At 33.5% G+C, this 26,804-nt stretch overlaps 2 protein-coding genes and 1 long non-coding RNA gene across 3 annotated transcripts; 1 reads left to right on the top strand and 2 right to left on the bottom strand.

The window, feature by feature from the left end:
* Positions 1-269: 269 nt before the first annotated feature.
* Positions 270-18,614, bottom strand: LOC105319885 (protein SpAN). Its single transcript, XM_034447375.2, has 13 exons — positions 18,428-18,614; positions 18,208-18,316; positions 17,431-17,560; positions 16,451-16,523; positions 16,022-16,231; positions 15,784-15,910; positions 14,322-14,444; positions 13,485-13,636; positions 12,981-13,114; positions 12,758-12,879; positions 12,285-12,394; positions 1,205-1,326; positions 270-588 (listed from the first exon to the last, which is right to left on the bottom strand). Exons 1-13 carry the CDS (start codon positions 18,473-18,475, stop codon positions 369-371), a joined length of 1,680 nt encoding a protein of 559 aa, XP_034303266.2. The 5' UTR covers positions 18,476-18,614; the 3' UTR covers positions 270-368.
* On the top strand, positions 16,091-20,257 carry LOC109617580 (uncharacterized). Its single transcript, XR_002198670.3, has 3 exons — positions 16,091-16,227; positions 19,095-19,208; positions 20,116-20,257. It is a non-coding gene; the product is annotated as an uncharacterized lncRNA (long non-coding RNA).
* On the bottom strand, positions 20,083-26,506 carry LOC105319884 (transmembrane emp24 domain-containing protein 1). Its single transcript, XM_011417609.4, has 4 exons — positions 26,297-26,506; positions 25,095-25,192; positions 23,861-24,053; positions 20,083-23,242 (listed from the first exon to the last, which is right to left on the bottom strand). The coding sequence occupies exons 1-4, from the start codon at positions 26,459-26,461 to the stop codon at positions 23,012-23,014; spliced, it is 687 nt and encodes a 228-aa protein (XP_011415911.2). The 5' UTR covers positions 26,462-26,506; the 3' UTR covers positions 20,083-23,011.
* Positions 26,507-26,804: the final 298 nt, after the last annotated feature.

Here is a 26,804-nt window from a genome sequence, read left to right as displayed (position 1 = left end):
TTAGGTGGTCTACCTGAATTAGCAACCGTGATGCTTTTTAAAAATGGATTCAGAAATTGAAATTTTTGACAATTTCTTTGAAGGGATGAAATGCTCTTTCACTATTTGAATCGAATCTTTTTTACTTATGTGATATCGTACAATACACATTATATACCATATTACAATTTCAACCCCAGTACATGACAAGACAAAAAAAATGCTTTAGATAATAAACTTATAACAGACACGCTATTTTTCTATCATTGTTTAAACTATAAGTAATTCAGTTGTGGTCGCATCTGAAACAAGTTAATCAAGCATGTATTTCGTATATATAATCAAGATTAGATAATGTAAAAAAATCAGTTCATATAAACAGATATCAATTAACCGAGGCCAAATCGGCCAGGAACTTCGAACAGTTTTTTCCAAAACGAAATTGGAATATTCATGAAATGGTCTGAGATGCTACGCGCGCGGCTCTGTACGGGATTAGCGGTCAGCTGGAATCCCCGGCCATGGTTCCTGGCATCTGTCCTCAGAGTGACGATTGCGAAGTTACCCTTTGACACCAGGGTTGTGTTGGTCAGCTCCGAGCCACAGTACCTGAGAATACATATGAAGCAATCACTCAGTACTTATTAAGCATTGTTAATATAGACTGTAATCCTTATCGCTATACATCTATATTATGCATTCGAAAAAATCTACATAACACCAAACTGTAATTAATCATTTTGACGAATTTCAGTAAGATATGAAACAGTTTTTGTCCTCCTTGTCACCAAAACAAAGTACAAAGTATAATGAACAGGATTTTCATTTATGAAATCCATCTCCTCACACGGATCGCTTTTCATTCCAAAGGCAATCCATATCATCTCATGTAGTTTTCATTATTTATAGAATGCGAAAAGGTGCGTTTGTTTTGCATTTTAACGGAATAAGGAACCTGGTGAATCAGTCATGTAACTTTTTATTTTTAATTCTGGCTTTTGATTTGATGAGAATTTATTCAATCAGGGTTTGAAATTCAAGTGAGGTGGTTGATCTATCACCTTTGTGTAACATGTATTAAAACACATCAACAAATCATAAATAATCTTTTTTCTGCTTGTAACAAGTATGCATAAATGCACAGCCTACTTCATATTCCCCCCTCTCTCTCTCTCTTACTCTCTCTCTCTCTCTCTCTCTCTCTCTCTCTCTCTCTCTCTCTTACCTTTTCCCGGGGATAGATACATCTGTCTCCAGTTGAACCTCCAGGGAGTCTGATTGACAATTGTTGGAGTATTCCAGGAGGAAATCCTTGAAGGTAATCTCTATTCTATTGTTTCCGGATATCTGGGGAGATAACTTTACAGGTAGGTTAACACGGCCATACATGTTGTATACAACTTGTCAAGAGCAACTTTTGCTACATTTTCCATATATGCACATGGTAAATAAAGAACACTCTTGATACAAAAAAAAAACACCAAATTGTCTCTATGAATATAAATATTCAGTTATTTGTCGACAATGAGGAAAATGCAAAATTTCTTTGATAAAATCATGTAGAAAATCAATTGAAATTTGACTCTGCAATACAAGATATTTATATTTTGTGATTTGTTAAACATACATAGTCAATGACATTTAGTACATGTTAAGTGTTAACCAAATGTTTAAAATATCATTTTACATTCAGTGTAGATTTTCCCTTATGTTTGCATTGGAAATCTGTGACCTTTATTTTTTCAGTAACATGCTAAACCTGATCACTGCGTATGAGCACAAAAAGTCATCGTGCGTTTTGAATAAATTTATCATTGCAAGCTTAGATGAATCGTTTAAACTTACACAACCATTCTGATTTGTACTCATGAAAAACAATCGTTAAATCATATCTATTCGTTCATAAAAAAGAGTTTCTCAACAAAGTTTCTGACACTATATTTTTAGCCTCGGAAGTGAAATGAATAACATGTTTTATAGCTATTTTCGTAGATGGGATAATCTTGACTGAAATATTGATGTAAAAATTGATTTTAGCTCTGGTTTAATGTATTAACCATTTGGAGTTTCCGAAGAATTTCATTTTCTTATCAGATTCTAAAGAAGAACGTTTCATTTTTCCGAGAGACAGTGGTTTGGACCGAATGTTTGTTGAATTTCTCGACTAAGTCATTGAAACGTTTTGCAGTGTTGTAAGAAGCACGGAGAAGGGTGACCGAGTGATACTTGTGTGCTCATCCCTACCTTATAAAAACAAGAGGCCCAGGGGCCACATCGCTCACCTGAGCAACAATTGCCTTAATTCTGATCAAATTAGCATTACAGTATCAAAATATCTTGACAACTGAGTACAGTAGATCTTGCTAAAATAAATTGAAAATCTGCCAATTTTTATCAACCTCTTATTTTTTGGTAAATACCAAGCCCCTTTTGTTGTTGTACCTGTAAGAAGATTTGTCTCTATTCCTATATACCCCCCCTCCCCCCATTTCATGGCCCCATTTTTCTCTAGGGAATCATGGTTTCATCAGACTTAAATCTGCATAACCTTTGCTTTCACACTAAGTACTGAGTTTTGAACCGAACACTTTCCCAGAATAGTTTTAAAGATTTTCTCTTCATATTCCTATGTAAAAATTCAAACCGCCATCACGGTCCCGCCCTACCACTAGGGACTGTGATTTTGCAAACTTGAATTTACACTACCCGAGGATGCCTCTACACAAGTTTAAACCCTTTCTGGCCAAAAATTCTTTAAAAAGAAGATTTTTAAAGATTTTCTCTATATATTCCTAAGTAAAAATTCATCCCCCATTGTGGCCTCACCCTACCCCTGGACTATTATTTAAACAAACTTGAATCTATACGATCTGGGGATGCTTCCACTCAAATTTGGGCTTTCCTGGCCTAATAATTTTGAGAAGAAGACTTTTAAAGATTTTCTCTATCTATAAAAATTCATCCCCCATTGTGACCCCGCCCTACCCCCAGGGACCATGATTTGAACAAACTTGAATCTACACTTCCTAAGGATGGTTACATGCCAATTTGAGATTTCTTGGCCAAATATTTTTGAGAAGAAGATTTTTAAAAGATTTTCTCAATATATTCCTATGTAAAACTTGATCTCCCAATTGTGGCCCCACCCTACCCCCGGGGATCATGATTTGAACAAACTTGAATCTACACTACCTGAGGATGCTTTCATTTCAATTTGAACTTTTCTGGCCTAATAGTTTTTGAGAAGATTTTTAAAGATGTTCTCTATATATTCTTATGTAAAACATGATCCCCCTATTGTGGCCCCACCCTACCCCCGGGAACCATGATTTGAACAAACTTGAATCTACACTATCTGAGGATGCTTCCACTCAAATTTGAGCTTTCCTGGCCTAATAGTTTTTGAGAAGACTTTGGCTCAGGTGAGCTAAAAAAGGTTAAGTTTACAATGCAATAAGTTGTTAAAGTTGGTTTCTGGAAGAAGAGACTTTGAAAATTTTCTTAATAAATATTGAATTTTTTTTTAGTTTTTTAATCTTTAGTTTTTAAGATCTGTGTACAAACATAGAATTGTGAGCAAATCTCTGTATCTTGCTTATAATTCGAAGCTTAACACTCAAATATGGTTAGTAAATAGAAATTGTAAACAATTAAAACACAAGAAACATGCACTATAACAAATAAAGAACACAATTTATTTTTTCAAAATGAATCATATATATACATGTACATGTATATACCTACATATTTCCGACAGCGATATCAAACTCTATTTAAACTGAATAAACTCGAGAAAATGCCGAGCATCTCAACAAAACCTATTGCATTAATATTCCATTACGCAAAATATAATGCCGAATTACCGATAGAATGAATTGTATTTCAGTACTTTTTTGATACATCAGATTTTGCTTAATTTGCGCAGGTAAACAGTTAACTGTTTGATTTACCGAAGTCTCTGTTTGATTTGATACGTAAAAATCACGAAATACAGACGATAGTTCCCAGTTACAAAGCATAAATAATGAAAACGAAACGAAAATCAGAACAAGCTAACACCAACGTCATGTGTGAAAACTGTCAACGCATTGAAATATTTAGCCTCAATTTACTTCACAAAATCGGCACAAATACATTTTGCATGTTTCAAAACGCGAACTGTTGCACAACAAGCAAATTCATCATAGTCAGATCGACCCTTTTTCGTATAATGTCATGGCTGCTTTAAACAAAGAACCTCGTTTTAGATGTATGGAATACGAGTCTTGGTAAAATGGGTACGCAAACCTGGGCCGTGGCAAAATAAAAGCCGGGGCAGATCGGCAATCGTCAATTCCAAATACGCATTATTTTGCAGCAATATTTACAGCAAATACAAATATACTGGTCCATCAAATATCCTGAAATTTTAATGAGATTGGCAGATTAATAACTGCCAATCTTTTGTTTTGCCTAGGCCAAGTCTTGTCTACCCATTTTACCGAATGCCGAATCCGAAGCTATTAAACTGATTGAAACACGCCTTTCCTTTATTATTATTTTCGTAATAACTCAGATTTGAAACATAATTAGACCTTAATTTTTGCAATTTATATTTTCCTTCCCATAAGGATAATTTATGCTAAACAACGTTGAATTGGAATCAGTAGTTCTTGAGAAGAAGATTTTTTAAAATGCACCCCCCTTTTTTTACAGTTTCAAGGTTTTCTCCGCTTTGAATACAGATCTGACTTTTATTTCTGCAATTTATATTCGCCCTCCCATAAGGATGCTTTGTGCCAAATTTGGTTGAAATTGGATAAGCGGTTTTAGAGAAGAAGTTCAAAATGTAAAAAGTTTACAGACGGACAGACAGACGGACGGACAGACGGACGGACGGACGGACGGACGGACGACGGACAAAAAGTGATCAGAATAGCTCACTTGAGCTTTCAGCTCAGGTGAGCTAAAAAGGAAGCCCTTTACTATTAAGTTTTTCTGTTTTTATGATATACCGAATTTCATATGAACAAAACTTTAACGGTGCACACAATCCCTCTAAGGATATATAAATAACATATGATTGTACTTAAATTGAGCGAAGATGTAGTTCTTGTCTATATAAAACAAGTAAACTCAAAAAATAGAGAAAGCTCTATAGTAAAGGCCTTTCTTTTTTTTTAGAAGGAAGCACTCAACTTTTCACCGAGTTTATTTCAATAAACGCCCATCGCCATCACAACAGGGCACGGTTAACTCTCTTTTCAATTTATTTCTTCAATAAATCTAAGCCCGGCAGACTTGTTTTCTCTATAACATTGTCTAAATGGCATATTTATTGAAACATATATGATTCAATGTATCATTTTCAAATATCACATTTTACCGAGGAAGAAAGGTGTTTTTTTTATATGTCGGTGGAAAATGCAATTTTTTAAAATAGATGTAGTTCATAATTCAAAATGGATACATGTATGTAAATGTTAGGAATATTAAAACATAAATTACGAAAAAAAAAATATTGCGTGTCTGTCCTTATTTTATTTTTAACTTTCACAGTTATATTGAAAAGAGGAGGAATACATCCAATACATGAAGATAAAACAGAATTGTAAATGCTTTTATATTTTTATGTTTTGTATATCAAAAGATCATTTCACCGCGAGGCCTAGCAGCAAATACCAATATACAGCCAGGTATTTATTCTGATTTGTTCTATCTTGCTCGGATGATTATTGTTTTTAGCTCACCTGAGCTGAAAGCTCAAGTGAGCTATTCTGATCACATTTTGTCCGTCGTCCGTCTGTCCGTCTGTCTGTCTGTCCGTCTGTAAACTTTTTACATTTTGAACTTCTTCTCTAAATCCGCTTATCCAATTTCAACCAAATTTGGCACAAAGCATCCTTATGTGAGGGCGAATATAAATTGCAAAAATAAAAGTCCGATCTGTATTCAAAGCGGAGAAAACCTTGAAACTGTAGAAAAAGGGGGGTGCATTTTTAAAAATCTTCTTCTCAAGAACTATTGATTCCAATTCAACGTAGTTTAGCATAAATTATCCTTATGGGAAGGAAAATATAAATTGCAAAAATTAAGTGCTAATTCTGTTTCAAATCTGAGTTATTACGAAAATAATAATAAAGGAAATGCGTGTTTTAATCTGTTTAATAGCTTCGGGTTCGGCATCCGGTAATCCGGCATCCGGTAAAATGGGTAGGCAAGATTTGGTCTGGGCAAAACAAAGATTGGCAGTTATTAATCTGCCAATCTCATTAAAATTTCAGGATATTTGATGGACTAGTATATTTGTATTCGCTGTAAATATTGCTGCAAAATAATGCGTATTTGGAATTGACGATTGTCGATCTGCCTTGGCTTTTATTTTGCCACGGCCCGGGTTTGCATACCCATTTTACCTAGACTCGTATTCCATACTTCTAAAACGAGGTTCTTTGTTTAAAGCAGCCATGACATTATACGAAAAAGGGTCGATCTGACTAATGAATTCGCTTGTTGTGCAACAGTTCGCGTATGAAGGGAAATTTTTGAAACATGCAAAATATATTGTTGCCGATTTTGTGAAGTAAATTGAGGCTAAATATTTCAATGCGTTGACAGTTTTCACACATGACGTTGGTGTTAGCTTGTTCCGATTTTCGTTTCGTTTTCATTATTTCTGCTTGTAACCTGGGAACTATCGTCTGTATTAATTATTTCGTGATTTTTACGTATCAAATCAAACAGAGACTTTGGTAAATCAAACAGTTAACTGTTTACCTGCGCAAATTGAGCAAAATCTGATGTATCAAAAAATAATGAAATACAATTCATTCTATCGGTAATTCGATCGGCATTATCTTTTGCGTAATGGTAGATTAATGAAATAGGTTTTGTTGCGATGCTCGGCATTTTCTCGAGTTTATTCAGTTTAAATGAAGTTTGGCATTGCTGACGGAAATATGTAGGTATATACATGTATATATATGATTCATTTCGAAAAAAATAAATTGTGTTCTTTATTTGTTATAGTGAATGTTTCTTGTGTTTAATTGTTTTCAATTTCTATTTACTAACCATATTTGAGTGTTAAGCTTCAAATTATAAGCAAGATACAGAGATTTGCTCACAATTCTATGTTTGTACACAGATCTTAAAAACTAAAGATTAAAAAAGTAAAAAATTTATCAATATTTATTAAGAAAATTTTCAAAGTCTGTTCGTTCAGAAACCAACTTTAACATCTTATTGTATTGTAAACTTAACATTTTTTCATCATTATTACTCTTACTGTACATGTGATCCTTCACTGTGTTTGTGTACATTTGTATAAACTGATTTTGAACCTCAAATACCAGTGAACTGGTCTTGAGTGAATAAAAGAATATAAAATCTTAGGCCATTCTTTTTTTCCATTTTAAATGCTGAATAGGAAATACCAAGTTAAAAATCATAAGCTGAATGTAATAAACTCATGTGAACAAAATATGAATCAAACCTAGGCGAATTGGAGCTCTGTATCCTGCTTATAATTCTACAATTGACGCTGAAATTTTGGTTGAACATTAGAAAATTTTTATGAATTAGAGTATGTTTAATACTTGTACAAACAAAATAAAAGAATGATACTAGTATTCTGTATATATCTACTCTCTGGGGCCCTCTCTTTATACAATAAATAATGTGAAATCTACATCAGTTTTGATAGTTTTTCAGACACGAGTGAATAAAAACGACATCTTTAAAACAGTTTCCATATTTCTGACACATTTCTGTTGTGGGGATAAAGTAATTATCGCTATTCCTAAGAATATCACAGCGGAAAATTATTCTGGTTTGTACGCGAAGTAAATAACAGTCATTTAATTATAATGGAGAAGACAAATAAATTTTTTGAATGTTTTTAATTTGATGAATTGAGCACATTGAGGTACAATTTTCTTCTTCACATCTATACATGTAGGGTTTTTAAAATAAAAAACAATAAATTTTATTTTTTTTTAATACAATAACTAGTAAGTACTTAGTAGTTGATGAAAAAAATGTACCTATATGCTCTCATATATTTTGATCGCTTTACAAAGTGGGGGGGGGGGGGGGGGGGGCAGAACGAAAATATAGGGATTTGGAAGTTAACAACTTTACAGTATACCTCTACCAAATATTTAGTTTTATATCTTGCGTAGAAATTTCTTATTCTGGTAAAAAATAATATTTCATGAAGGTACAATGTCAAAGATTATATGTATACAAAATAGTGTAAAATTCGAATACTTTACAATATTTATTTTTTGTTTTTCTACCGAGGGACCATATGACACAATATCTTTTGAACGTCCATTGTTGCTCAGGTGAGCGATGTGGCCCCATGGGCCTCTTGTTTAATGAGACGAAGTTTTTGATTATTAAAATAGTTCGTGGATTCCTTTAATCTGTTGACATTGAAGGGGATTACATTTACGTCGTCTGCATAAAAAGATGGTACTATGGTGTGTGTGACACTGAGCAGGATATTTGACCCGCTTAAGATGCAGTTTCGTAAAAATCCATATATGATGGACCTTTGTTTAAAGAATATATACATGTAACCATTTTTGTTTATAGTATAGTTCATCTCTTAGGTGAGAAATTTACCTTTAAAAAATTGATATTCCATTGGAAAATAAAAAAATTCCAAAGGAGAACTACCTATCCTACAGGAAACATTGAAAACCTCATATATGATTTTGTAAAAATCGTATAGGAATTATATTTCCTGTAGGAAAGAATTATTTCTTGCAGGAATTTGTTTCAGATTGTTTTCCAATAGAATTTCTATCGGATTTTAAAGACCTGGGAGTTTTGTTCAAATTCTATAGGAATACGAGTTCTTTTCTTTCGGTAGGAAATGCCAAATATCCTCTAGGCCAGCATTTTTTTATTTTTAGGTTTACAAACCCGCCGCTCGGTTTTCCGAGTTTTTAGAAAAAAAATAAAATTACAAAAAAGATCTTTTTTTTCTTCCCGACAGCAATTTTTTTCTAGTAGAAAAAGTGTATCGTCATTGTTATCACAGAGGCATAAAATCTGCTCTTTTTGTGTCATGATAGCCTAAAAATTTCTTACGCATCTTTTTCTCGTGCTACATTCTTCAGAGAAGCTTCTACAAACACTCTGCTGTAAGTTTCATACTTTGAAGTTTTACCGACAGTGTTGACCAGTGGCTAGACGAGATAGTCACACCTCACTGAACATGGCTTCGATAGTTACCTGTGCAGCTGTTTTCAAGTACATCACTGTAAAATGATTCCCTTTCTTTTTGTGTTGAATTGGCATTAAAAATTAATTTTACAGAGAGAGAGAGAGAGAGATGTATTAGAGATATTATAAATTTCTGCAGTAACAATTCTCATGAACACATTTTAAAGTGACCTGCCTAATTCAACAGGATAAAATACATGCACACATATAGTTTCAGTGATTTTATAGAGTCTGTTCACATTCACAATGTTATTATTGAGTTTTCTCACATATAAACACCCAAACCAATTTTGTAAATAAAATGTGAGATCAATGAAGTTGAATATTTTTTAACTGCAGAAAACATGAAAGTAATAAATATTTTGTATATTAATAATTAAATAAGGAATAAGGAATCATTCTTTGAGTATTATGAGGTGATAATTTCGGGCGGGGTGTGATCAAATCCAATAAAGCCCGAAGGGCTTTATGATAGATTTGATCACACCGCGACCGAAATTATCATCTCATAATATTCAAAGAATGATTCCTTATTACTTATATTTATATAATTTTAAGCAATCGTACGATTATATATTTAAATACTAATAAGCAAACCCCGCTGGCGCCTCGTTTTGGCGTCATTTGTATTATGGGTTATACGAGGGTTGTCCCAAAATAGCGTAGACAAGTGGCGTTATTCAGTTAATTGAAGACAAAGGAAGTTGAAATTTGTGCCACAAAGGGTTCATGAAATTTGCATTCAAATAATGTTTTAAAATCAAATATTGTTTGAGATTAAATTAGTGAAATGAAAGCATGTTAGATCAGAAATTCGACATGCGGCGCAATATCAAAAACAAAAAGGTAAAATCAAGACAATGAAATGAAAATTGCGATGAAAAGTACTTCGAATGAATAAATTCAAATAAAACATACATTGATATTTGATAACAATTCTATTATTTACTTAGAAAATGTTTTGGCAATAACAAAACTTTTAAATATTTTATAGCGCGTTGTGTGACAAGTTGAAAAGTTAACTCGTAATAAAATGATGATGTCAGCGTTTAAGGCGGCGCATCAGTAACTGATACAATTTTGTAAGGACCATGAAATAAATCCTAAGCGGCTTTGGAGTAAATGAAATTAACAAAATCGATAGAAATGCGTTTTGTGAATATGTACTTAAACAACATTGAAAATATTTAAACAAGTATGATGACATTAAGTGGAAAAAAGAAAAACCCGAACGATATCAATGGACGTCAAAATGCTGAACGACATATTTCGACAAGACGGACGTTAGACAACAAGTAATACAGGGCAAGTTTGGAGCCGACAGATCGTTTGTACTTAGAAAATATTTTTAAAAAAACTAAACTAAAATATATGTTGAATGTGCACTCAGGGTACATGTTCAAAGATAATATCTTTTTCTGAGACATTTTCGGAAATAAAACGTTAATGTTATCGTAAACGATGTGGAGGGTTTAGCAACAACGTAAAATTGGAAATTTTCGACGTCGCACATTGCGCCGCCTGACAAAACTTGTTGTTACGAATTATTCATTTTCTCGAGAGATAAATAGTGTACAGATTTGAATTTTTCAGTATTGTTTGCCAAAGAGTCATTGAAGAAAACATAGAAGTCTAATGAAATTACAGTGAACAGATTTTAAATTATGTGTCCTGTCTACATTATTTTGGGACAACCCTCGTATAGTACAAAAGTTGTGTGTTATCACAGGCAAAGACACTGGAAAATGTAAATATATACTATTATCATACAGGAGAAAACATTATTACTTTATGTACATAAAATTTAGGTTTTTAAAAAAAATGAAATGTTGACATGTCAGACAATAGTCTGACTAGTAACTTTGAATCTTGGGCTAGTAACTTTGTGGCCAAATTTTGTAATTGCACAGCCCTGACATTGCTATATGTACATGTAATATCAAAGCTGTATGTCTAATATTCTATTGTACTATTTCAGAGATATGTTACACAAATGACATACTTTTCACATGCTACACTTGATGCAGTTACACACCACTATCATGAAGTTGTCATTCCTTATATTAATATTAGAATAAAGATGATGTCATTAAAGTTTTTTTTTTTCTCCTACAGAACTTTACAATTTTGTCTCATGTCATTGAAGAATCAAACTTTGGTCGGCTCATTTTAAATAACATCACTGTACTTCATCCATGCAAAGATTCCTCCTTTTTCAATTATTCTACGTTTACTTTTGCTTGCTAAATAACAATGTTTGGAAAAGAATGGCGACGAATTAGGTACCTTTTGCTGAACCAATTAAAATGATGTACTTGAGATTCACTTGGACTGTACCTTTGGGTGTCATCTCCCCGTTCATATTGACAGCAGTTCCAGTGTTTATAACCATACTGTCAGCTTTTATTTATTGATGATGAATTAATGACTATTCGGTCCAATGTTGATGATATAAATCACTTGTTTAATACGTGTGTTTACGAGAAAACGTATGAATCGAAAAAATGTTAATCACATTTTCAACAAAATTCTGTTTCATATCCTATTTACCTGATAAGGTAAAAATATTTATTTCTTGTATTTTTAAAATCTCAATTTTTCAAGTATTAAAATTTATTTTTGTTGATATTGACTATGTTAACAGGCATTGATTTTCTTTTCAAAGTGCGTTGACTTGATCCTAAAATTTACGCACTTTAAACAAAAAATAGTAGTGCGTTATTTTTTAAAATGCGTTAGTTACCATGTCCACATGAGCCCTAACATATAGCATACAGTTGCTATTTTACAGTCCATAATACTTCTTAAATCATCTGCATTGTCATTTTGCATCTAAGTACATGCTTCCACAAGTACATTTGTGCATTTGTATGAATTTTCAGAATTGTTTTTTTGAAATAAAATTGTAATTGAACACATATAGAACATTCCACGAAAGATAATGGCGTTCTTCTGACAATGCAGTACGTTCATTACCGACTAATGATTGTCACTAAAAAGATATTCTGCAAGCAGCTGTTGTTTACGGCACCTTTAAAGTATAATTGACAGAGATGTTCAGGTGTGACCAAGTTCAAAAGTTTGCTTACCTTGAAAACGTACTGACACGTGATATCCGGTGGATGGAGATCTGGGTAATTTGGTGACGTCACTTCCACGCCTCTGTTCGTTAGATAAAATACTCCACCGCATGACGGATCTGTTCAAAAGACAACTAAAGATTATTTTGTTTTTCATTCTCATCGTAACTGCCCTAGACAGCAAAGAAATGGCCACGCAAGGCTTATATCCTAAAAAGTACGTTTCGAAAAAAAAAACTAAGTCTATAATTCAGTAATTTCTTCGACTTTTACTTTTATTGTCGAAGACTAAACTTTTAAGAATTTTATTTGAAAAAATATTATTTTAAAAAAAATTCTCGCCAATTCCTTTTATTATGATAGCAGTGAGAATGACAAACAAGTAGAACAATACATGATGATCCGGATTCTAGGTAATAAACAATTTTAGTGTCAAAATTCAAGACAGAACCAACTGACCTGAAATGAACAAACATACATACCAAAAGGCGCCACGCAGAGCACCCCGTTATCTGGTTTGAGTCCACAGCTCGTCACAGTTATGGCAGTCCCGTTGAAAACAGCGCATGCGCGGTCGGAAGAGAGCTCTCCTGGATTGACAATCCTATAATTAAGATGCATCTCAGTTATTTGTTTTCATAGTTTATTACACTTAAGACATTCATGATTGAGATATAATTTGAGTGCAGACGTTACTATATTTACCATTCAGGGTGTTTGAGCTCACTTCCGTCCGTCCACGTGTATAGACCGGAAGTCGTATTAAGTTGTAGCCCTAGCCAGAAAGTTTTAGCTGATGACAACTCTCTGTCCTCGAGAACAAGTTCTCCAGTTAATCTCTAAAAACATGAAATGGATGATTTACACGTTTCCTGTATGACCTTTTCACTTAAGACTGATAGGAAAAGTAAAGTTTCACTGCAATATCAGTGGGTTTTATACTTTAAACCAAATTTATTCGCGTGCGAAAAAAAATTAGGAGATACATTAGGACCTCGTCTTTGCTTCTGTTTCTCGAGTATAACTCTGTTGGATTTGTTTGAGTTTTCTTCAAACCCTCGATTTCGATTAATAATTATTATCAACGAAATATTATATAGGTACATGTAGAAAATTGCAAAATAAAGTGGGTGCAAAGGATAAAAACTCGAATATGACTTTAAATAAGAAGTTTAGATTCAGCTCTAATTAATAAAGATTTTTTTGCACCATCAGTTCTGTGTCTGTGATGACCGGAAGCTGCCCACTGTTCTGTTGACAGAGATCGTGCGCCGTTTTCCAGGGCACTGTGGCGTGGGACAGGAATCTGTAACACGTCCCGGCCCTGTAGAACCACCCTGTACGGCATGTCCAGTCAACAACTGTACAGAAAGGGAAATAATGCACAATAGGGTTTTTGTTTAGTAAAATCAGTATTCATTACCTTTTGATCATTTAACATCACCGTGTACATGTACATTGTTTAATCATTAAACATGATTCTGTACATTTTTTATTCATTTTAGCCGAAAGTGTATATTTTCATATCATTATTCAGAATCGTGTAAATATATCAATTATTAGAGATGATCATATACATTTTTTAACCATTTTATACGATCGTTTATGTATACAGTATTTATTCATTGTACTGGAAAGTTTATATATTTTATCGTTTTACATGATTGTGAATATATTCTATTCGTTGTGGATGATCAAATACCTTTTTAATCATCAAAAATAATTGTATGCAATTTTTTAATCATTATACACAATCGTGTACATTTTTAAGATCAAACAAGATGGCAGTTTACATTTTTTATCAACATGACCATGTTTATGACTAGGTTGCTAAAACATAAGCATGTGTATTTTCTGTCTAAAAACAATGTATGTCCTACTTCACCCCCTATTCAAAATGTTGTAACAATAAGTATATAAGTACCAGTACTACAAATGCCTAATTTTTCTCATCATTTTTCGGAAAACAAAAGGAACATTTATTAATAGACATGGGTTTTTTGAAATCCCGAAAAAAAGTCCTCTATCAAATAATATATATCTCACTTCTGTTCACTCCAGGAAGGCGCTTTTCGCAGTAGTTTCCATGGTAACCATCGGGACAGACGCACCTACACGGGGTCCCTGACGCCACTCCCCCGTTCTCACACCGCATCCAGGGACACTGCCCTAGTTTGTGAAATGTACCGTATTATTTATATGATTAAAGTGTGCTGTAATACATTTATTGCTAAAGTGTGCTGTAATGCTTATATTACTAAAATGTACTGTAATACTTATATTACTAAAATGTACTGTAATGATTATATTACTAAAATGTACTGTAATACTTATATTACTAAAATGTACTGTAATGATTATATTACTAAAATGTACTGTAATGCTTATATTACTAAAATGTACTGTAATACTTATATTACTAAAATGTACTGTAATACTTATATTACTAAAATGAATTGTAACACTTCTATAACTAAAATGTACTATGCTGATTATATTACTAAAATGTACTGTAATACTTCTATTACTAAAATGTACTGTAATGATTATATTACTAAAATGTACTGTAATACTTACATTTCTAAAATGTACTGTAATGATTATATTACTAAAATGTACTGTAATACTTACATTTCTAAAATGTACTGTAATGATTATAATACTAGAGAATGTTGTAATACAATGTTCTTATATAACTAAAATGCACTGTAATACTCATATTACTAAAATGTACTGTAATACTTATATTATTAAAATGAATTGTAATACTTCTATAACTAAAATGTACTGTGATGATAATATTACAAAAATGTACTGTAATACTTCTATTACTAAAATGTACTGTAATACTTATATTAATAAAATGAATTGTAATACTTCTATAACTAAAATGTACTGTGATGATAATATTACAAAAATGTACTGTAATACTTCTATTACTAAAATGTACTGTAATACTTATATTAATAAAATGTATTGTGATGATAATATTACTAAAATGTACTGTAATACTTATATTACTAAAATGAATAAAGAGTGTTGTAATACAATGAACTTATATTACTAAAAGGCGATGTAGTATTTATATTACTATAATGTGCTGTAATATATGTACTTTTATTACTATAATGTGCTGTTATACGTAGACCTTTTTAGGACAAAGGGAAAAGATGTAGCATCAATCTATTCTTTCTAAAATAACCTAGCTCCTCAAATAAGAAACTTTAGCTTTTAATAAAGATATATGGAGGCAGTTATACTTTTGCCATTATTAGCCTTTTGAGAAAGAAATATAAAGTTAAATGTAGGAGCTTCGCAAATATTAAAAGATAGCATGTGTGTAAAACCTGAAAATTTTACAGCATGTAAAAAAAAATTAAAGAAATCTTTACCAACAAATGTATAGAGAGGCACTGTTGTTGTGCAGTTTGTCAAAAAACTATATCCACACTGCACAGATCTATACGTCCTATGGTGTGTACAGAATGTCTCTAAAACTTATACCTACATGAACACAGATAGGCCCTGTTGATGTACAGGTTGTCTCTAAAACTGACGTCGTCAGCCGTTCCAATGATGGTCTGGAATTCTGGTGCTACAGTTACCATGGTATCATTTCCGTTCTTTGACCAAATCTACAAGAGAGGAAGAATCTAAAGTTAAAAATTTTGTGTAAATCTTTTGTTGGTTTGTAGGTGATTTAATCATTGAAAGATCTTCAATATACTGACATAAGGGTCAATCACCTTAGCATTATAGTGCATTATGCTTTTGTAGTCGTACGGTACGCCGTAGGTAAAATACATGTAGCCTCGATCTGATATGCTCAGGAAGTTCCGGTCGGATCCGTTGTTTATATTTTCGGCCCGTAGCGTGATGTACTGGTCCCGATCATCACGTGACATCGGATGGATCATCCCGAGGGCGTGTCCGAGTTCATGGACAATTGAAGGTATCTAAAAGTTAACATATTTATAAACTAGTTGGATAAGTAAGTAGGATCAATGACAATGCGGATTCCAGACACGTAGCATCGTTCTCAAAGTGGATGGGCGATACAAAAAATGAAGGGCTGCACAATTATTCCTTAAGTCATGTAAGAATTTTAAAATGGACGCTCACCACCCCTTTTGCTATGTGCATGTCTGCATGCACGTGTGTCGCCTAAGACTTACCCCCATGCAGCCGTCACTGAGCCCGAGTAGTTGAGGTTGCTGGGTGGGATTCCTACCAATGTCTGAAAAGCAACTGTCGAAACAGGGTACTAAACATTTAACTTCATATTGTGTCTAAAAACAACTGTCAAAAGAGGTTACGAAACAAAAAGTCCCTTCGGGCTTTAACTGAATAGACCACGCCCTAACCAAAATAATCACTTTATAATATACTCAAAGAATGATTTTTACTCCTTAATTCCATACAAATCGTGTCTCATTGAAAGCAATGGAGCTTTGAACGTGAATTTCAAGTAAATGATGCCTATAAGTAAGTTAAAAAGTGGTTAATAACTTTACTGTGCCAGTGTGGTGAGATAATTGTCTGGGGTATACAGGATGTGTCTAATTTCTATATGCGGAATTTATGCTTTAAAGACGGAATGTGTATGATTGCTATATGCTACATGCTGTTTTCGGTTCAATGTTTACATTGTCCTTTATTCCATTTCTATACACTACCTTATCAGTTTGAATCACTAGTAAAGGTTGGATAAAACTATTAGTCTTTTTGTAGAACAGACGAGAGAAAAACTTGTCGAAAAAATATGTCGAATTCTCCTCTTCTTAATTGACATTTTTTACATCTATGACTTTTAATAAATTTTATAAAGCTTTCCTTCCTCCCACAAATATGGAGGTGTGATGCATTTCTTACAAGAAATGGGTACTATTAGTATCTAGATAAATGGGCCTCCCTCGAAAATCTTAGGGAAAAACTAATAAGAACGTAAGTCTTGCTACAGCTACTGGCAAGAGTATATCAAATGTATATTACATCAAATACTAGTAGTCGGTCACTGGCCTATATATCCTATAAGATTTTTTTTAAACAGTAAGACTTATAAATGAAAATTGCTGTTTCAGTGTTAATATTTGCCTGTTTTAGTAAACCTGAAATTAATTCCTAGTCTGATATAGATTAATTTTGACTTACTTACGAATTTTTCGATTTGTATAACTTTATGTATGCCTCCGATTTCGCATGCTCAGAGTGAGGGACAAATCGGACGCAGGTCTGTCTCTCCCACCTCTTCATTGCGACTTTTATTAGCGCCTTGGATGGTTCATCTGTAATAACAGCAAATCCGACCAATAAAAGATATCGGTAATCTGAACGTACTGTATATTACGAAAGTATGAAAGTATTACGAAAAAGATGCGACAACGCGGGGGAAAAGCGTAATTTATCATTAAAAGAAAGACTTCAAACCCCTTTTCAAAAGGTGTATAAACGCGATAAAATGGAGCAAAAAGGCATAATAACGCCTTCAGTAAAAGTGTTACGATGCCATTTTTAATAAAACAAATAGTTTTTAAGGACATTTGATTAATCAAAGTGTATTAAATTTAGCTTTGACCTAGTTTGGAATATATTACGTTTTTTCTGAACGCTTCAAGGGTTTAACTCCTATAATTTTGTAACCTTTTAAAGTAATCAAATAGCACGTTTGTAGGTATTTCAAAAATTGAAGAATTAATTGCGCAATGAAAATCAAAATCTGTCACTTTAATTACCATGAGATTTTGATATCTAGTTAAACAGGTCATAGTGCAAACGAGCTCAGTTTTGATCTCGGTCTGACATTTCCGCAATATATTCTTCTTGTAAAAAGAAGCTTGGGATCAAACTTCAGCTCATTTTAAGTTTTATGTCCCCGGAATTAAAGGTAACGTCTGTAAAAATGTTCGAGGTCATTACAGGATTAAAACATTACCAAAGTCCCCGGGAATCTCGTACGGCACCACTCCACGGGGCCACGTCCACACCGGCACCACAGACCGGACCCCTCTCCCCCGGGCCCGACCCTGGGCCGACACCACTGTCTGTCGATGAATGACCAAAATCGTGTTATGTCAACTTAATGTTTGATTCAATTGAAAGAAAGCAAAATTTAACAAATGGGTGAAGTGTGGTATTATTAAAACAAAGCTCACCATATTTATGAATAAAACTAGAATTCCACACACAAGTAGGTTCGACATTTCGAGGAATGATTTTTCCCACAAGAACGATAATTTTGTAATTGCATTAATTTTACAGATGACTTGTAACTTTCCGCGTGTATTTAAGGCTATCTATCATGACGAGTGATGAATGACACCTTGTTTCTACGTTTCTATAGATAGTTTTTATCAGTGTTTTTTTTTTATATAAACTTAAAAGATTTAACCATTTAACCACATTAGCAAGATAGGACAGGTGTTTGTGGCGATTCGATCTCAGAGGTGGGCTGTAGAGACCAATCACTTCATCATCAATTGATCATGTTTAGAATGGAAAGAGATTCATGTAGCTGATTGTTAATGAAAATTCTATCCATAGATTTATTGATCGATAGATCCATGGATATTTATGAATATCTTATTTAGTTTATATACTAATATGCACATCAAAAACTTCCAATTCTGGAAGGCCACTCACATACTCAAAATATAGAACAAGACCCCCCCCCCCCCCCCCATTTTTTAGAAAAGTATTTTGTTTTAAAAAAATGAATGCTGTTCCTCTCAAACTTATAAGAGGTGGGATAAGTAATTGATTTTTACAGATTCATCTGCTACTTGCTCTGTTTCTTTCAATCGTTGTACTCTTGGTTTTCAGAAAAATCACCTTTAATGATCGAGATTCTTGATGTTGTGATATCACGAAATCAAGACAGAGACCAGGGTATTGAACCAAAAAAATCAGTTGGTAGAAGTAACGACCTGTTGGAACGTACGTATGTTACAATAATAATCAACTGCTGGAACTACGACAATTTCGATTCCCTCGTTGCTAACACTGCACGGGTTCTTTTTTTTTATCCATAGAGCTTACACAAAGGGTTCTCTGGTTCTGAAATATACCGTAAAGTGAATTATTTTTGCGTGATGCTACACTTTAATTGTTAATTAATTTGGCGATTTAAACCAAATCACTTAATTTCGTAAAAATTGAAAGGTGGGGGAGAGGGTTAGATAGCGCAAAGACCCATATGGTTAAGTCGTAAAATACAATTTCAAATTTCATTTTTTTTCCAGTTCAATCTATTTGATAATGTTTCAATACAAGCTTGCAAAAGCACACTTTCTAACAATACATGGATTCAGTTTTGGATATTTTTATAACGCGGTGAGAAAAAAAATTCCTTTTGTGGTATCGAACCCACAGACCTCAAATAATGTAGCACAGACCCACTTTATAAAATTAAAGCCATTGGAGTTCTAAAATATGACACTATTTGGAGATTTTGATACGTATACGACAGTTTAAATCAACATATTCCAAGTATTAAATATTTTGAAGTGTTAAATCGATGATATTTCAAATATTTGTTGGTTATCAGATTTATTGATATTTGAATTTTTTTGGTACCTTATCCGTCCGTTTGTAAGCGTTTAACACGCCTTATCCACTCATCGTCTTCATCTTTAATAAACTTTAAGTGATTTTTTTAATCCCGAACAAACTTCCCAATAATTTCTTCAAACTGCTAAATTTTAAGCCCGTTAATAAGTCTATTTAACTATTTATAAGATTTTCTATGTGACTAACATTATTCATTCAGAAGCCTATTTCAGGCCTTGCCCTTTAAGGTAGAACAAATTCATTCGATTTTTTCTAATTTTATTATTGATCACAGAAAAAAATGATGTATGAAAACATTCAGCACTTGCAGAAGACGTTCAATTCTCAGGATTTGTTCATCTACTTCATAAAGTTCAAGGTCACAGAGGATAGAAAAGGAACAGTGAATATTGCATAGAGGTTCATGTATAATACTGTAAAAGAGCTGTCACGGACAGGACAGTACACAATTTTTTTAAAAAGTTGGTAAAAAATCAAAAAATGTTGTCTATCATATGTTCTAGTACATTGTGCAAGAAATTAAAGAGAAATACATCTGCTTATAATTGTGATTCTCCAATCATTTTAAGCAAGTGATCTTACCATAGACGTCAAAACTGGGGGAGGGGGCTGGGGGAGGGCCCCATCTTTTTTTTCGGGGGGGGGGGGGGGGGGGGGAGGGGGGGTTTACAGTATAGCCCCCCCCTTTCAATTTCCTTCCGACGCCACTGCTTACAATCAGTTTGAAAGAAAGAATCGGGGAATATTAATCATATAAAACATATCAGTAAAGAAAACGTTGGTCAAAAAAATGGTGTTCATTATATATATTCTAGTATATTGTATATCAAGAAAGGTACATCTACTTTTAAAGTGGTCCTCCTATCAAACAATCTATCTCACAGTCTGTTTGACAGGCAGAACCGAGGATCATTGATCACATACTGAGCTACAGCAGGTATAGAGTCTGAGGTCAAAGGTCGAATGCCTTATTGTTGATCACATCATATAAAACATAGCAGTAAACATCAGGGTTGTCTCTAAGACCCGGGAGGTGGGGAAATCCCCCGCCTATAATGCCTTAATTACCCGGCTATTATTGCATTTCAACACAATGTAGCTATATGCAAGACCCCTAGACCCCCCCTTCTACTTTTTTATTTCTACCATCTACTTCAACTTTTAGAGACAACCCTGAAACATGGTTGTATAGCCTTACATATGCAATGCACTACAGTAAACATCACTGAGAGGAATAACTACAGCTATCAATCAACTAAACACTAGGTGTAGATTATCATAATTATATAATACAGTCCTCAAGTAGACAAACAAGGTGACTATTCTCTACAAATCAACTAAACACTAGGTGTAGATTATCATAATTATAATATACAGTCCTCAAGTAGACAAACAAGGTGACTATTCTCTACAAAACAGCAAGACTGCTGGGGAGTGATCAGGAAAATAATAAAAAAAATGTGGTGGAAAATGACAGAAGATCACAATAATATAATGAATACAGAGAACAGCTGAATATAGCACAAAAGTACATACATTTATTCTCAGGATATAGACAGCAAAATGAAGTAAAACACAGAGGGTGTTTAATCACGGATTTCCCTTCTACGTGGAAACAGAGAAATTACAATTTGTGACCTAATGATGAAATAAGTCCAGTTTTTATTCATGATTAGTTCATCCATGAAATACAATGTACAATGTACATGTATTATGGAATCCCTTCATTGCATGACAGATTATTTAGAATCATTCTAAAAAATTTATTGCTATTATGGGTACCCTTTATGCCCATAAATGAATGATAATCTTGAAAAATGATCTTTTAACACAAAACAGACTTTTGTTTTAGGTTTTGGACAATCTGGGAAAATTTACTATAGTGTCAGTTCTATGTAAAGAAGTTAATGGCTTGAGTAACCGAGAGTCAAGCTTAATAAACCTGTAAACAAGTTTTAGTTAGACTTAGAGAGCACTTAATGTAGGACTCTAACAGTTGTCTGGGGTAGACTGTTACAATCTACCACTAGGGGTTTGAACCACTGACCTTAAACTCATAAATGTATGTTAATGTTAACAATCATAATATAATTTTGATGGATACAAACATTATAGATACACAAACACTAAACATCCTGTATCTTATATCTCTCATACCAGAAATTAACAAGTACCATTTAAACATTTATACACATGACTAAAACTTACCACTCTTCCAAGTATCGGTGTAAAAAACTGACAACATATTCTGAACAGTTTAAAAAAGTCAAAAGTTTGTTCATGTTGTTTGCATAGATGGACAAAGAATAAGTAGAAAACAAACAGAAATTGCACAGCAAGAATTTACAGCAGCACTCACAGATTTCACATTTAGAAAAGAATAGATGTGAAGTGTCTGTATATAAAGTATTTGAAGTATCTGTATATAAAGTATTCATAGATGTAAAGTATCTGTATAAAAAATATTCACACATTATGAGGCTGACTGGAGGGAAAACTACAAGAGATGGGACTAACTTCAGGAAGAAGATTGGTGTCTCTAAATCTACTAAACCAAACATATTAGTAAGAAATCAGTGCACATGTGAGACAAAACTTTGTGGACTGTATAAAAAAAATTGGACTATTACCGGTATCTACTACCAGTACATTGTATCTTAATTTCCACATTTCTCATTTACTTGTGCGATTCATCTAAAATTAATCAGATCAAATGATCCATTTGTTCACTCACGAGTGGATACAGAAGTATGAGGTTTTTTAACTAAGCAATAAGACAGTCATTTGCTTGTCATTCCTATTACACCATAAGCAGCTTGTTATATTATTTCTATGGATCAGTTACTTATCAATAATTAATATATGGTGGTAAAAACATTGTAAATTTCTATAAAAAGGGGGGGTATAGAAAAATCAATTAGAGAATGCTGAATTGCAAGCAAAAAAAAATATAAATAAAAGTGCCCCAAAAAAATCTTGTTCAAGATTCACTTGAGTAATTCATACCTGACTACAGGTAATGTAACTACAGGTAATGTAACATTTAAATTATTGTAACAATAGAAACACAGAAAAATAGTACATCCTCCTCGCTAATTTGTATCAATCAAACATGACCACACCACATGAAACAGCTTTCTAAATCCGTACAATCTAACTGGAACTTTTCATCATGTGCTGGCCCTCATTTGTACTTTCTTTCTGTCGTCGAACAAACTCCTGATGAGTAGGACCTGGGTCAAGGCCACGGACAGCATGATGAACACCTGAACGCCCGACAGGAAGTTCACCCGCTGGAAGTTGTTCTCCTGCGTGTTCCGATCCCGTGCCTCAAAGTTCCGGAGCACCTGTTGATCAGAGCGAGCCTTGTCCAGATTATTGTTCACATTATCCAGCAGTTTCTGAAGGAAAAGTAATATCAGCGGTATGAAATTTCAGAGGTCAATTAGACACAATGGTGATTGCTTTCGGATGTAACTGAATATATCTGGCTATAAAAATTGGTACGCTTTATTGCTATGGATGGAAAGCCTTTTCATAAAATTGCAGTAACAGAATAGCTTCACCAAGAACTACAGGAAATTGATAGATAGCAGACAATGAAAAGTTATGATTCCTGGAATCAAATTCAAGAAATACCAGGTAAATGAATCTGTTTTTAAAATATTGAAATCAAATGGCTTGAAAACACTGTATAAATATTATAAACATGATGTTGTGATACTGAAGGTCAATTTGCATCATAATTTCGTGAGATATAAAATAAAGTAATGTAAAACATTTTTTTTATTTGCAAGTGAGAAAATTTTGCAAGCTTCATGGGAACCCCTTCATATATATTTGTAAAGTCTATTAACATCTCTGTTTGTCTGAATGTCTACATAGGCCTCAAAATATAGGTGGTGCAAATCACTTTATTACATTGTGGCTAATTAAAGTTAGTTAGCAATCGATCATTTGATAAGTAGTTTAATTGTCTCTTAAGGATCATACCTTACAAAGAAAGCCAACAGACCTACCTTAAAATCCTCCAGGGTCATGTCAACAATGGAGGCTAACTCCTCTTGGGCCGCCTTCCAGTCCTTTTTATCGTCATCTTCATCCTCTTCATCATCACCAGCGATGATTTCAAAGAAGACTAGCTTTCTAGCAAAGTGACTGAAGGAATTGTCAAAGCAAACCTTGTAAACACCCAGATCAACGGCATCAAGTCTGAAATCAAAGTATTGAGAGTATTGAAATTGACAGAGGGACTTTGAAAAGCATCAATTCAAGTCTGAAATCAAAGTATTGAAAGGACTGAAACTGGGTGATTGAGATGTCAACGCAAACTCTAGGTCATCAGATTCCAGCCTAAAATCAGTTTAAACAACCAACTATATAAAGTTTGAGATAAAATTGAAGTGCTTTTGCTGATTTAGAAGGTTGGAATCTACAGATATACCAATCTTTGATTTCAAGATAAATAAACAACTAAGGCCAAAGAAAAAATTTGTTTCTTTCCGCTTTCCCGACTAACCCTAGCTTTTACCGTCTACTTTAAACTTTTTTAAAGGATTTTTGACTGAAGTTCGTCAATTTCCATTTTTATCTAATTTGGTAAAAAAAATTAATGAAATTTTGGTCACAAAAACACTTCAACAGTTGTTCTCTTCAAATCGGTGTAACTGATGGCTGTATGTCTCCACATGCTGAAGATAGCAATAATTCTCTCATCGCTGGCACTCGGAGGAAGAATCATATATATACGATCATTTTTTATTTTTTTAAAGTGAAAGTAGACAATGGCTTCCCGTAATAAACTTTGCAAGAAAGACCATGCCAGTGTTTGTTGTTTATACATGCATCATGTATCATAAGAATTCGTGTGTTGTTTAAACTTGATATAAAATATAAAAAGTAGTTCTCAGTTTATGACAATCAGCAGTGTCATTATCAAACTGGCACTTATATTGCTAACTACATAATGCAATAAAGAAAAAAAATAAGAAATTTTTTTTTTTAATTCTGACCAAACGACACTACTTTTATTAGCATGAAGGCAGACACAAACTTTTTTTTTTAGGCCCAAGGATAAAAATCTTAAAATATCAAATATTACAACTTTGGCAGATCAATTAGACTTTCATGTTTTCATGACAGTTCTAAACTGAAGAAAAACTCCATGTCATGATCAGATATTTCACTTTATGTCTTTACATTTAAATTTTCCCCTATATATCTGCAAAAAGTCGTTAAGTGAATCTCTCTTACTTGTGAACAGCATCACTTTTCATCAGCTCAGACACCATTATTCTACCGTGAGGGGATGTCACCATAAAGTTAATGTCTAGGTCACCTCCATCTATAACCTGGCAAAGAATTAAAAAAAAATAAGTAACCATGTATTTAAGTTCCCTACCAAGATATATACATGTATATAGCAACTAAGAATGTCATTATGTACAATAGCAGGCCTGTGATTATTTGTTACATAACGTGTTACGTAATGTAATAAATTCTCAAGAAGAGGCACAGTAATGTGTAGGGAAACTTTTTTAAAACAACAATGGTAAGATAATGAATAATGACAGTTAAACTATGACATCATATGATATTAATTTGTATTACTGAGGTATCCTTGGGATTCCTAGGGATTCTTTTGTGTATCCTTGGGGTTCCATGGGGTTAAATGTGCCAAAACTTTGATATATTGTTTATATTCGAACAATTTAATAGCTAAATCATAGGTTGTAGTGTCGTGTAAATTATACCATGATTAGGAATTCACAAACCAAGATAACCTAACTCGACTTCTATTAGCGAGGTTAAACCCAGTGTGGTGGTCCTGGCGGTGACGGGCATGAACCACCTGGACCAAACTTGCATGCGCGATGACGTATATATTGCCCTTCACTTGCATGTCGTCGAAGATGAATATATTATAGCTGTACGTTATACCAATCGCTTACTACAATATATGTGGCGGTAATTGCCAAGAAATGTCCTACAAAATATCTGTAGTGTTTTTTCTCTGCAGCATCACCAGCAACCCACAGTAACAGCTAGCGAGAAACGCTACACTGGGGTCGGTGAACCAAACCATGGAATAATTCACACTGTCTCAACACCACAAAACAGTTAAAAATGTATGGTATATCTATTACTAATTAAACATAAACACAACATACTTTGAATAGTTGAATATTTACATTCACGATGAGTCAATTTCATAAAGAGAAGAATAAGAAAGTTTGAAGTTTATCTTTTAAATTTTCATCCCATTTCCAAATCGTCGAGTTTGTTGTGCATGTCATACTTCTAATACATGTGTTAAATATTGTGTTTGCATATCGTAGCAGCGTGTAGGCAAACAAATATGCTAATAACCAGACATCCATCGAACATTTTGGGGCGAGTATGGGGATTTAAAGATACAAATAGTCATCAAGGGCCAAGATTTAACCCTTACCTACCTGGTATTCAATTTCAAAACTCGTTGGCTTCTTAATCTCCTCATAAAAACACTCTTCGTGACCCGGTTTGACATCTACCGTTAAATCAACTTCTAGTGTGTGCACAGAGATCACAAAATTAAAAATAACAGCAGCTAAAAACTTGAAAACTAAAGTTGTCGGCATTTTGCCACACAGCACAGCCCTATTTCTCACAGGAAGTAACAATTGTCGTTGTAATATCTGGCCCCAGACGCCGGAAGATCCGGCAACAGACACCGATTACCGTTTACCAAAAAAAAAAAAAATCATGTTAAAAAGTGACAACTTTTGGAATTTGATTTTTTTGATTGGTTGTTGGAAAAATAAATTTAAAAAACCAGAGACATAAATAACATGTTATTTATGTCTCTGTAAAAACCAATTGGCGACATTGCTCACCTAAGCAGCAGGTTTGAAGTGATTTTTTTCTATTCTCACATGGCATATTTAGGCTTTATATCGAAAAGAGGAAAGGTTTTTAATATAA

Source organism: Magallana gigas, chromosome 5 (assembly GCF_963853765.1).
Source record: "Magallana gigas chromosome 5, xbMagGiga1.1, whole genome shotgun sequence".
Lineage (NCBI taxonomy): Eukaryota > Metazoa > Mollusca > Bivalvia > Ostreida > Ostreidae > Magallana > Magallana gigas.
The sequence above is the reverse complement of the archived record's forward strand: the minus strand, read 5'-3'. Positions and strand labels throughout refer to the sequence as shown.

Excerpts from the sequence above, each read along its gene's own strand:
- LOC105319885 (XM_034447375.2), bottom strand. The coding sequence starts at position 18,475 with ATGTCGAACCTACTTGTGTGTGGAATTCTAGTTTTATTCATAAATATG. Across the intron at positions 1,327-12,284 it reads CGTGTCAGTACGTTTTCAAG|ATATCCGGAAACAATAGAAT; the intron begins GTAAGCAAACTT and ends TTATCTCCCCAG. Across the intron at positions 589-1,204 it reads GTATCTATCCCCGGGAAAAG|GTACTGTGGCTCGGAGCTGA; the intron begins GTAAGAGAGAGA and ends ATGTATTCTCAG.
- LOC105319884 (XM_011417609.4), bottom strand. The coding sequence starts at position 26,461 with ATGCCGACAACTTTAGTTTTCAAGTTTTTAGCTGCTGTTATTTTTAAT. Across the intron at positions 25,193-26,296 it reads GTTTTGAAATTGAATACCAG|GTTATAGATGGAGGTGACCT; the intron begins GTAGGTAAGGGT and ends ATTCTTTGCCAG. Across the intron at positions 23,243-23,860 it reads TGACCCTGGAGGATTTTAAG|AAACTGCTGGATAATGTGAA; the intron begins GTAGGTCTGTTG and ends CTTTTCCTTCAG.